The sequence below is a fragment of the Coenobita brevimanus genome, chromosome 94, assembly GCF_032717465.1.
Source record: "Coenobita brevimanus isolate Jiangsu-jjx chromosome 94, ASM3271746v2, whole genome shotgun sequence".
Lineage (NCBI taxonomy): Eukaryota > Metazoa > Arthropoda > Malacostraca > Decapoda > Coenobitidae > Coenobita > Coenobita brevimanus.
In genome coordinates, this window is record NC_137047.1 from 23604593 (window position 1) to 23618055 (window position 13463).

The 13463-nt window shown below is 41.5% G+C and overlaps 1 protein-coding gene across 1 annotated transcript in view; it reads right to left on the minus strand.

The window, feature by feature from the left end:
- The window catches only part of LOC145412858 (ras GTPase-activating-like protein IQGAP1), a 124389-nt gene that overhangs the window by 36945 nt on the left and 73981 nt on the right, over positions 1 to 13463 (minus strand). The window contains exons 13-15 of the mRNA XM_080282658.1: positions 13307 to 13436; positions 6486 to 6580; positions 2536 to 2761 (exon numbers count right to left, since the gene is read on the minus strand). Coding sequence (XP_080138784.1) covers positions 2536 to 2761; positions 6486 to 6580; positions 13307 to 13436 — 451 coding nt within the window. The remainder of the gene's footprint in view (positions 1 to 2535; positions 2762 to 6485; positions 6581 to 13306; positions 13437 to 13463) is intronic.

Below are 13463 nucleotides of genomic sequence, written 5' to 3' on the forward strand. Positions count from 1 at the left end.
TTTGGAAGATTCCGGTGTTGCTGTTTGCTGATGATACAGTATTGTTGAGTGAAGATGAATGGGAGTTGCAAGGTTTGGTGAATGAATTTGGGACTGTGTGTAGGATGAGGAATCTGAAAGTTAATGTAAACAAGAGTAAAGTTATGGTGTTTGAGAGGAATGAAGTCACAGAATGTACAGTGAGGTTGGATGGTGAGGATATGGAGAACGTGAGTGCATTCAAGTACTTGGGTAGTGTGATGAGTAAGGATGGAACGTTGGGGGATGAAGTGCGTGAAAGGGTGCAACAGGGAAGGAAGGTTGTTGATTCACTGAAAGCAGCGATGAGAAATAGGGAGGTGAGTATGGATGTTAAGAAGTCACTGCATGATAGTATTGTGATCCCTACCCTGACGTATGGAAGCGAGACATGGACCTTGCAAAGAGGGGAACAAGTCAAGAGTGAGAGCAGTGGAAATGAGTTACTTGAGAGGAGCATGTGGAGTGACATGGAGGGACAGGTTGACAAATGAAGAAATGAAGGAACGTTGTGGGGTGGATGTGGATGTGGTTGAGAAGATAAAGAGAAATACACTGAGGTGGTTTGGACATGTGGAGAGAATGGAGAATGAAAGACTGACTAAGAGGGTGTATGTAGGTGAGGTGGAGGGAGGGAGAGGGAGGGGTAGACCGAGGATGAGGTGGAGGGATGGAGTTGAGAGGTATATGAGGGAGGGGGGAGTGAGTTGGGGGTAGCGTAGTCAAATGGTGGGTGACAGAACGACTTGGAGGCGTTTTGTCTGCGGCCACCCTTTGCAGGATTAGGGCGTCGGGCTATAGATAGATTTACATTCTGAAGCTACCGTCATCACTGTTAGGGATTATCTCACTATCAGAGGCATTCAGTTCTACGTGGTAGCTTGTGCCAACACAAAACACTCCTGTCATTATATGACAAAATCACACAATACAACTAGGCACAAAATCATCATCACAAACATTATCATTACCTCTTCGGCAACATCCCATCTAAAGACGCTCCTACACTAACAATGAACGAACACCTACACACCCACTTCATGCCCAGGGCAGTAGAACAGCTCAACCAGAAAATTATACTACAAGCCTCCACTCCAGACATCCCTCTCTGGAGGTATCATTAACCCCTCAATGGCTGTGCCTTCCCCAAGACCCCGAGACCATTTTTTCAAAGTTTTTTTTTTTTTTATTTTTTTTTTTTTTTTTAACAGGTGTGATGAGAATTGTCTAGTGCACCTGGGAACGTTTTTTTTTTTTTTTTTTTAGCTTCCTAAACCCATCCTGTGATTCACTACGATTCACGTAAGTCCATCCATCCACCATCCAATCCTACATTGCCTCATGAGGAGTGTAGGGGCCCAGGGCTAGGCAGTTGGTCCCAACATTTAAGATGAGTGACCAGCCTCACTCATCCCTGAGTGGCATTACATGAGCAATAAACCCCAACCACCCCTTGGATATAAACCTTCACCAGCTCAATCCGATTGGAGCCTAATAATTACCAACTAAACCACCAGGTGCCAAAAGTTGGTTATATGGTTGCCTAGTAAATGGTTTCCTGGTGTACAGGAAACCATTTGGCTTGTCACTCAGTGTAGAGTCAACCACAGGCAGAAGGAAGGGGAAAGAATGAAGGGAAGATTCATAAAATTACAGTGCATGTGCCATTAACATGTAAACATGTTGGCGAAAACATCCGAGAAGTAACTGCCTGAGTAACTGCCTTCCCGTAACTGTTCACAGTTTTTTATAGCTCGTGCAAACTTGATGTCATCAGCATTGGAACAGCAATGTGTCATTCAACGTCAGCGGCTAAAAGGGGTTAAATAAGAGTTGATTGAGCTCAGCTAGAAGGTTTATGTCAGGACACCATCCACGACACCAATGAGCAACCACTTTATATTTAGGGTGGACTGAGTTAGACAACACATGCCTCGCTTGTAAATTGGGCCTACATGACACAACAGACATGATGGAGCACTGCACATCACATGATACACCAAGATGAAGATACATCAACAGCATAGGGTACTTGTGGGACACTCCCATGGGAGAAGCTAGCTACCTGCAGCCAATGAGTCTACTTGGTCAGGCAGAGCATAACTGAGTAACAATAACAACAGCTTCATATCCTCCCACTCATCCACTTCACCCTCTTTCATCTTGGTCTCTCACAGCACCAACTATATCAAACTTTGCATCCTTGAACTCATTCCCTACTTTCACTTGTTTATATGAATCATTCACACCTGACATGTTCATCACCTACATAAGAGCCTCCCAATCTTTTCTGGGCCCTTAGCAGGCACAGGACCCAGATTAGAAGTTTTCTAGATGCATTATAAGAGACAGTGGGAGACTGCTAATCTGCACCACCCCCTCACTTTTCACCATTTAGGCATACAGGGATTCTGGGGGTAATATTCCTTCTCCCCTACCCAAGGGTTTGGTTGTATGGTTACCATTTAGATTTATTACAAAATACTGGCTGAATATTTACAGCAAAGGGCAACTTACCTTTAAAATTTCCTTCTCAGCTATGTGAGGAAACCTGCGCTGTAAGGCTGCTCTCATGACCCGTGCCATATACAGCATTGCATATGGAATGAGGTCTCTGTTGTTTGTAATTTGGTCACAAAATGAGAGTGTGACTTCCTTCAGCTTGGTAATGGCTTGAGTCAGTCTCTTCTGCACCTCAGGGTACTGCAGTGCCTGGTCCTGGTTTACTGAGTAGGGGAGCCCACTAAAAGGAAAAATATACTGTATATATAATAATAATTACCTGCTTAGTGCTATGTTCATCTGCAATGTTGGCTTTTAATAAAAAGTTATCTATGCATGCATACTGTAGTGGGAAATTACTCATTCAAAGTCTGTACAGTACTACCACTACTACACATGTGTCTCACTGGATGAGAAGAAATAATGTCAAGAAATACACTACAGTATTCAAAGACTGTATCAACTTTTCACTACAATAGAGAAGCACAAGACCATTTGAATAATCCTGATATCATTTGAAATATTCCATTCCATCCATCATGATTAACTTCACTCCCTATTTATAACTCTTATTTCTACCCTAATTTTTAATGCCAGATCCTTAAGAGAGAATTTAATAAATGACTTGTGGTAGGTGGGGGTGCTAACCAACCACTCACTCAATGTAGTGCTGCTCTCGGGTGTCAGCCCTGTCCTCTCCTTCATCCTTCTTTCCTTCCATCTTCTTCTGTCTTTCTTTCCTTCATTCTTTCCTCGTCTTTCTGCCTGCGGGTGACTTTACACTCCCTCGTCTGTCTTTCATTCCTTCCTCTTCCTTCTGCCCATGGGTGACTCTACACTGAGTGACAAGCCAAATGGTTTCCTGTACACCAGGAAACAATTTACTATGCTGGGTGGTAACCATATAACCAAATTTTGGCACCTGGTGGTTTAGTGGGTAATTATTGTGCTCCAATCGGATTGAGCCGGTGAAGGTTTATATCCAAGGGGTGATTGGGGCTTATTGCTCATGTAATGCCACTCAGGGATGAATGAAGTTGGTCACTCTCATCTTAAATGTCAGGACCAACTGCCTAGCCCCAGGCTTCTACGCTCCTCATGGGGCAACGTAGGATTGCATGATGAATGAATGAATGATTATCTATCATTACTAAACACACCCAAGTCTGACCTCTTATTCTCTCCAATCATAAATACCATACTGACACACTGAAAGGCAAGGTGATAATTGTCACAAGTCGGCTAGCGACATTGGCTTTTGTGGGAAACCGCGAACTCTACTGGAATCCCAGTTTATCGTTCAGTTAACCGCTCATTCGGTCGGGAGTCTTTTCAAATCAATTTTTCAGTCATATGTGATCGTCTTTGTGTGAGACATTAGCGCTTCTGCTGAGCGATGTGTTTTGGGTGTGTTTCACTCATTCTAGCCGTTAGAAATGAGGCCACAGCGCTCCTTTCTTTCCCACGAGTTAGACAGTCAAGATTTGAGAGCCACGGAAGTAGGTTGTGTGTGGCAGTGTCCTTCCTCAACGACACCTAGTTCCCACCATCGCAGTATTCCCACACAGCTGTGATTGGCGAGAGACAGCGAGTGCAACCCAGTCACCGCTTAGTCCATTCTTTGACCAGTATTTTCTTTTTGTTTTCCTAGATTTAAGAGTTTAGTTAAGGTGCTGTTCCCTCACATGCCAGCCGGCTGCGCCGCATGATGTTTTCCTAGGTTTAAGAATTTAGCTTTTGACCATCATCCACTCACTTGATGTAGTGCTGCCTACTTCTTCCTTAGCCTTTATTATTCTTTTTCTGTGCCTGCCCTCCTCTCTTCCTATTTCTCACATCTTTCCTGTCACTACATATTGCTTTTCTTTCCATTACAGGTGGCTTTACATTGAGTGACAAGCCAAATGGTTTCCTGTAAGCCAAGAAACCACTTACAACGCTGGGTGGTAACCATATAACCAAACCATACGTGCTCCCTACGTGTCAAGTGGGTTGGTGGAGGGTTAGTGCCGCTCCCTGTAAAACAAATAACTCAGAGTCAAATGGCCACCCTGTACGGGATTATGGCGTCTGGCAATAGATAGATAGATAGTGAGTGAGTGAGTGCAATCTCCTTATTTGAATTCACTTTGAAATGTAACGTTAAATTTATTCCTTTGTAATCAATAAATTTAACAGTTCTTTTTCTTTGAGCTTAATGTAATGTAAACTCGTGTTTCATTTCTCCATAATTAAGCTTATTCTAGTTATAGCTCCTAGCTTGCATAAATGCATTGCTATTCAAAACTGGTACTTGGGCCAGTCTTGTTGTATTAAGCTTAAAATCCGTTGTGCCTTCTAGGAGTTAACGCATCAGCAAGAACCTGATATTATTAACCCTTTAACCGCGGGCATTGTTTTGACCCGACTGGCCTCCCCCGCGGGGGTTCCAGCCAAAATGTAAACAAACTTTAAACCTTTATAACTCTGCACAGAATAAATCTCGAGCGAAAAATAAGGTACCATTAGAAAGTACTAACCTTCGGCTTTGCAATGATGTAGGTTTCATGATTTCGTTGACTATCACTGGATGGGCAGTGCCATTAGAAGTGAGCGATCTAAAATCACTATTTTTCGCTCACACACCATTACCAAATGCCAACCTCATTCTGATAATTATAATATAAACATATATGAACACTGCACATATGATAAACACCCACTCTGTGTTCACTGAGGCAGGTAAAAGGCACTGTAACTGCCCGCACTTCACTGCCACATCAGCGGTGTTGTCACTCACACAGCTGGACAGATACTGATGCGTGTTTGGTCAGGGGTGGGGTAGGGGGCCCGGGGATGGGAGGTGGGGGCCCGGGGGGTGAGAGGAGGGAGGTGGGGGTCGGCTGGAGTGAAAGAACTTAATAGCTACTCTCCCTTGAAACAACTGGCGCGCAGAAAAAACGTGCGGCATTCAAAATATTCACAGCCATTCGAGAATGACACCCGCGGTTTGGTCCAGTTTTTGCAATGTCATTCTGGGATGACACCCGCGGTTAAAGGGTTAATAGTATTAGTTATTTATTGTCAGGGGTGAAGTCACTTCTCCATAGGCTAACAGTACCAATAAACAGCAATTGTGAGGAATTAGTCTCTGCTGTGTACTGTTGAGAAAGTTTATAAATTCTCGTTCTTAGAGAATCAAGCGAAGCAAGCCAGCATAAAGTAATCATTGCTTGATTTTAGCAAGACAATTCATTGTCCCTGCTCTTCAGTATAATTGGAAATCATCCTTCAATATTGTATAATCTTAAAAACCCCGTGACAATAATCATACATTAATAACAACAGTAAATGACATTTATATGGCAATAAGACGGCCACCACTCTGTGAACAACATGGTGTAATCCTACTCCTCCATCAGTCTACCAGTATAATCAATGGAGTATCACATGCTGGGAACACCATCTGTCCCTCGTATTATTTCAAATGTGGGCTCCTAAGTTTGTTAATAAGACATTTTGACAACATAATTATATAATCAATTTTTAATGGTATGGTGTGTAACTGAAATTCTGCTGTTAAACCTGCCATGCAAATGCCTACAGTTTCGTAAACCATTTGCTGACAGTTCTTTCAAGGCAACATCAGTTATTTATAAACTATAACATAAAACAAGGCTATAAAAAAATGTGAAAATTATTTTACCAAAGGACAACTATGACAGAAGTAAGGAGAAAATAATTCTACCTTCTAATACCATCATAATAAAATACTGTCTTTAAAGCACTTCTAATACTTTCAGAATGAAATACTATCTTTAATGAGCAGTTTGGATGACTTACCTTTTCTGCAAAGAACACTGACAACTATCCAATTGAAATTCCAAAATCATTATATTATTTTCACTGCTGATGTGAAAGTTATGATATAAATTAACTCAGCATGAGCCTCACTTTCTAATGCAAACAACAGTGACTGTTCTTACCTGGTTTGACCCGAATTCATCTCGAGCTGATTGATCCAGGATTTGTATATTTCTACTGGATTGGTGTTGATCTGCATGTTACTATCGCTTAGCACCTGAATGCAAAATCAGTTGTTACCACACTTATTCATATTAATACAGAACTACAACATAGCAATCCCTCACACTATCTAAGGGTTACATCCAAGGTTGTAGCACATTGCTAACAACTGTCTTTCGACACTATAACCTTAAAGGAAAATTGGGGCTTTGTTCTAAGGCATCTTTAAATAAGCTATATAGTCTTTCTACCTAAGATGTTAGTCTGGAGCCATATTTTTGACTGAAAAGATTGGGCACACTGCCTGTCCTTGTACATTAAGCATAAATACAAAAATATTTAAGTTCGATAAAATTACCTACTAAATGTAATGACTAAAATCTGACAGTCACCACTATCAATTAAACTGACAGTGCTATGAAATGTATTGAGAAGCAAGTGTGTTTTGATGAGTGTGAGTTGCAATGGTTTGGTTAGGTGTGGCACAGCAGCTATAGTGCTGTAATCCACTTGTGGCTGCACTTACTGTATGTGTTGATCAATGATCCAATCACAATTTAGACATAAATCAGCAGTGATACCCTATTTTTTGGGGTAGCTCTGCACTGATTGGCAAGCCAAATACTTTCCTGTAAACCAGGGAAGCACTTACAACGCTGGGTGGTAACCTTATAACCAACCAGCACATGTTCCCTATGTGACAACAAGTGGGTTAGCAGAGGGTTAGTGCCCCTCCCCGGAAAACAACTAACTTCGTGTATGCACCAACGCAAGATTGTAAAAGCATAGTGAGAGAAGAGTTCTGGACAAATATGGAAGTGTGTATGGAAAAGTTTGAAATGAATGAGAGAGTGTTTCTGACCGGAGATATGAATGGAAAAGTAGGGAATGTGAAGGTGGATGGAGTAGTTGGTGAGTGGGGTGTGCCGGCAGAGATGGATGAGAATGGCAGTGCTTTAGTGGACTTTTGTGCCAGGAGGGGGTTGGTGGTAGATAATACCCACTTCAGGCACAAAATGATATACGTAGAGGTATACGTGGCGAGTGATGAGAAGGGTGGGTGGTGAACTGAATGAACAGAAGGCAATGACTGATTATGTGTGTGTGGATGAAAGGATGAGAAGGTGTGCAATGGATTCAAGAGTATACAGAGGATGGGGGAGTGGACTTTCTGACCACCACCAAGTGGTGGTCAGAATCAAAGTCCTAACAAAATGGAAAAATAGAAGAAGTAAGGACAGGAGGAAGTAGTTCTTACAAGGAGGATGGAAAAGTTACAAGAGGATGGAAAAATGGAAGAATATAAGAGGGAAGTGGAGCGATTGGGTAAATATATTGTAGATTGGAGCAGATGGAAGACGTGGAAGATAAGTGCAAGATAGTCACAGAAGAAATATGTGCACCAAGCGAGGTGGTGTGTGGGGTGAAGAGAAGATGAAATGGGATGCATGGAACAGCATGGTGGACTGAAGAAGTGAGAGAGGCTGTGGCACTGAAAAAGAAAGCATATAGTGAGTGGATGAGAAAGAGGGGCATCGAAGAAGCTGGGAGACAGAAGAGAGAGTTATATGTTGAGAGGAAGAGAGAGGTGAAAAGATTAGTAAGACAGAGTAAGAAGACAGTGGATGAGGAATTTGGAAGGAATTTGAGTGTCAAGCAGAGGGAATGTAAGAAATTGTTCTGGAAAGAGGTAAAGAGAGTTAGACAGGGTGCCAAAGAAGTTAGCTGGGGAGTGAAAGATAAAAATGGTAGATTACTAGTGGAGAAGGGAGAAAAAGTGAGCAGATGAAGACAACACTTTAAGGAATTGTTGAACATAGAGAATGAAAGTAATGCAGGAGTAAGTGGCCGGGGAATGGCTGGGAGAAGGAGGGATGTGAGATGAGAGGATGAAATCAGTAGGATGGAAGTTGTGGAAGCAATGAAGAAAGTCAAAATGGGGAAAGCCCCAGGATTTGATGGAGTGTGTAGTGAAATGCTGAAGCATGGGGGGAAAGAAACAGAATGGATGTGGAAGATGTGCAGATTGGCCTGGGAGGAAGGTAGAGTCCCAGTGGATTGGAAGTCACGTATAATTATTCCCCTGTACAAAGGAAAACATGAAAAAGAAGTGTGTGGTAATCATAGGGACATTTGCTTTCTTAGTGTAAAAGGAAAAGTATATGGTAGAATACTTACTGACAGAGTTAGGGAAATAACAGGGGATTTAACTGGAGAAGAAGGGAAGAGGTTGTGTTGATCAGATATTCATTTTTTGATCTTTAGTGGAAAAGTTTCTAGAGAAGGGAAAGAAGTTGTAAGCAGTCTTCATGGATTTGGAGAAAGCACATGACAGGGTGGATAGACAAGGACTGTGGAAAGTATTAAGAATATATGGAGTAGATGGGAAGTTGCTGAAGGCTGTGAAGAGTATGTATGCGGATGCTAAGGCTCCAGTGCGTGTGGATAGTGAATGAGTGAATTTTTCTATTTGAAGGTTGGATTGAAACAAGAATGTGTCATGTCTCCATGGTTGTTCAATCTGTATATGGATGGGGTTATAAAAGAGATACAAGGTTGGGAAGTGGATGTTGGAGTGGTCCTAGTGAGAGTGGGCAGTGTTTGGAATCTACCAGTACTGTTGTTTGCAGATGATACGGTGTTGTTAAGTGAAGACGAAGGGGAGGTGCAAGACTTGGTGGATGAGTTTGATAGAGTGTGTAAGAAACGGAATCTAAATGTGAATGTAGGGAAGAGTAAAGTGATGGTCTTCGTGAGAAGTGAAGTCAGTGAATGTACAGTGAGGTTGGATGAGGAGGAAATGGAAAATGTGAGTGCATTTAAGTACCTGGGTAGTGTGATGAGTAAGGATGGAAGTTTAGAGGGTGAAGTGCTTGAAAGGGTACAACAAGAAAGAAAGGTTGCTGCTTCCTTGAAAGCAGTGATAAGAAACAGGGAAGTGAGCATGGAAGTGAAAAAGTTATTACATGACAGTATTGTGATACCAACTCTAATGTATGGATATGAAGCTTGGACCTTGTTGGAGGGACACAAGTCAAAAGTGAAAGCAGTGGAAATAAGTTATTTGAGAGGAGCATGTGGAGTCACATGGAGAGACAGACTGACAAATGAGGAAGTGAAGGAGCATTGTGGTGTGGATGTGGATGTGATAGGAAGTGTTAGGAGAAACACATTAAGGTGGTTTAGCCACATGGAGAGGATGGAGAGTGAGAGACTGATGAGGAGTGAGTATGTGAGATTCCTATGAATTTAGAATTTCAGTGAATACTGGTCATGCCCCCTACTGGGGCCTTGCAGTAGCAATATACTATATAGTTGATTAATAACTCTTTGCATTGCTCCAAAACATTTGTTAAATAAAATATTACTGTAGTACAGTAGTATGGGTGCAACAAATTACAGTACTGAATTGGCACTCTACAAAATCAGCATAGTAATTACTGAGCTGGCACTTTTAATCCCAAATATTCATTTTCATTTTTGAAGGCTCCAACATGCTAGAATGCGTCGGCCTTGGTCACCTAATGGCGGCTCTCCATGCTGCACAATCTATTGCAGCCTCTCTGTTTAGTCCCTTAACCCTGCGGTCACACTTAATGACCTTGTCCCATGTCTTTCTCAGTCTACCCTTCATAACCCCACCCCCAATATTAACACTTCTCACTCATTGTAATGACAGTTCCAGGAAGAAATGAAAGAAGATAAACTGATTTAAATTTTAAAATAGCAGCTGTATGCTTAAACACATATGGAGAGGCCCTACACTGGTCCCTACTTTACACACTAAGGAAAGCACAAGCAAGCCCTCAATTTTTACATGGTAGGCTAAGAAAGCATTAAGGGAAGGGGGGAGGTTGGTAGCCCTGCGTGACCAGTTGGTATGTCAGAAGTACTCCCGTGGGAGTTGCCATGACTATTCATTGTCCAGACGATGTCAATCAACAATGAAACAAAATAATTTCCTGCAATTTTTTTTTACATGATAGCACTTGTTAGTTCGTATACTTTATATACTTCTAAAGTAATAAACTTTTCAATCAATACTTATATTGTAAATATGATAGTTAGTGCTGGAGATGGGTTACGTTAGGATAAATTTGGTTGTTACCCTAAAATTTGTTAGGGTAGCCTAAAATAAGTTAGGATAAACAAGGTTGGGTTGAACTACGAAAATTTATGTTACGTGTGGGTAAATACGCACTGATAATGGGCAATTTCGCCAAAAAATGGCGTTCAAAGATGGAGTTTGTCAGTCTTCGTGCACAGGTTAGGATTAGTCTGGTTACGTTAGCATTAAATTGGCTAGGTTAGGTAAGGTTAGGATAAATAAGGTTGGGTTGTTATGAAAATTTAGGTTAGGTTTGGATAAGCAGGCACTGCAGGGGTAATTTCGCTTATATATGACGCTTTAAGATGGCATCCATCTGTCGTCGTGCACCGCAAGATAGTGGCTGTCCATGAACAAACACCGCTTTTTAAAGCACTTTTTACCATATTTAAAAGAAACAAAAACCACTGAAACTTGAAAACACAATTCGAGAGTACAGTAATCCCTTTAATATCTGACGTAATACAGCCAAAGGCATGTCCGGGAACTGGTTTTGTCCAGATGTTGGGCCCCTGTCTCCTAGACTGGTACTTATGGACCCAAACCCAGCCTAACTTTGAAAGCCACCTAACTAACTCCCTACCGGATATGCACAGCACCCATTTAAGACCCTATTCACACCAATAATGGACATAAAGCATGAAATACATGAAAAGAAACCAGACAATGAGGAATTAGAAGTGAGTATGGAAAATATTTTGTAGTGTACAGGGTACTTTCAGCACATCTGTGGCCACCTCCTCTAAGGCTCTGGCAGTGGTGAAAATGCTCTTGATGCACGTACAGTAATCCAGTGTTGTGCTGCACTTAATTCTTTGCACTGTGAGTTATAACTGTTTAACACTGCACATTCTGTTCTTAACTGCGCCACATCAGTTTCAACCGCCAGTTTGCACTCCACACTTAATCCTTTGCACTCTAAATTCTAATTTCTTAACACTGCACAACACTGTATTTTTCGCATGTGGTCTAGTGGCAAGGTATTGCAGTTTATTCACTGTTTATCCATAAAAATGAGCACGTGCGGCATCCACTGTGGTGAGCATCTACTCACGATGGTAGGCAGGCGGTAACTGACGAGGGGGTAGGAAGGAAAAGGTGAAGGGGCCATGGTAAACACAGCTGTTCGGCACTGTGCACCAATTTCAATTTACGGGTGGGAAAAAAATTCGTTCCCCCCCCCCCACCCTGTTTTTTTTGGCCATTTTGGGGTTTCCAAGGCTCAGGCCCAAAATGTCCGGGAATTGGGCAAACAGTTATTAAGGGGATTACTGTACCTGAAGAATTCCATGAAGGGCTAAAACAAGGAAAAAATGCAAAACATGGTGGTTCTATGTCTCCTTAACGATTACCAAGAATTATGAACAGACTGCTGCTGATAAATAACTAAAAATTGTATTATAAGAATATGAAAAACAGTTTGCAGTGCCTGAGATTAAAACGCAAAGATGATCCGATGCTGGCACGACACTTCATAGTTTGGCCTATGAGCGGAGAACAGTACCTTTCTCGTTTTATATATTAATGTATATTACCCTTAGCATTGACTGAACATTCTATTTTCAGTTAAATCACATGGGTAACGTATAAAAGTGGTTTACACATCAATTTTAGGATCTCGCCTACTGTTAAATACTCTTAAAAAAAAAATAAAAATGACAGTGTGTGTCACCACTATGACAGAGACGGGCCTGAGCTTGATCTACAACTCGATAAGGTATAGCCCATGTGTTTTAATAATCAACAGTACAGTTCCATTGTATGTTTGCATTGCATTTTTAGCAAAATATCTTTTACATAAATCATTTACATTATTAGTGGTAGGTGGTGGTGACCATCATCCACTCACCTGATGTAGTGCTGCCTACTTCTTCCTTAGCCTTTATCATTTTTTTTTTCTGTCCCTGCCCTCCTCTCTTCTTATTTCTCCCATCTTTCCAGTCACTTCTTATTGCTTTTCTTTCATTTAAAGGTGGCTTTACATTGAGTGACAAGTCAAATGATTTCCTGTAAGCCAAGAAACCATTTACAACACTGGGTGGTAACCATATAACCAAATCCTACGTGTCAACAAGTGGGTTGGTGGAGGGTTAGTGTCACTCCCTGTAAAACAAATAACTCAAAGTCAATGGCCATCCCTTACGGGATTATTGCGTCTGGCAATAGAGAGAAAGATAGATTTACATTATTCTATGCTTTCTGGAGGTACAGAGTTACTTTGTTACGAATAATAAAAAATACGGTTTGCGGAAGCCATAGCATGGTTCCCCTTAAAAAAATGTCGGAACAACCCTTACAAATTGAGGGAAATCTTTCCCTACTTAAACTTTTAACATACTGATTTGATATAGAGCCCCCAGGAAAGGCTATACATTAGTTTTACGCATATGGCCATAAGTGCTTAATAATACTGGAACAGGAAGATCCTGTTTACAGGGTTTATCAGAACTGAACAATCTATGAGTGCAAAGATCAAAAAAGGAAAAAATGTGGTTAATAATGCATTAAAGATGTGCAATGAGAAAGCTACCTAGACAACTGTCATGGTCACCAGCTGTGAGGAAGTTTCCAAAAGGGAGCCTAATGACGATGACGATGAGGAGGACAGTGTAAATACCTCCAATATGCTGACAGTTTAGGCCTTCAACTAAATAAAACGTAACTGGGTATTACCTTGTGTATCAGTGGGCCCAGCATGTCCCTGAGTGAAGCCTGGCCAGCACCTCGTCTGTTGAATGATACGATCATCTTCACCACCATAGGATTTCCTGATACAATGTCACTCAGTCGAAGCACCTTGCATCTGCCAGAATAGATAAGAACTTGTTTT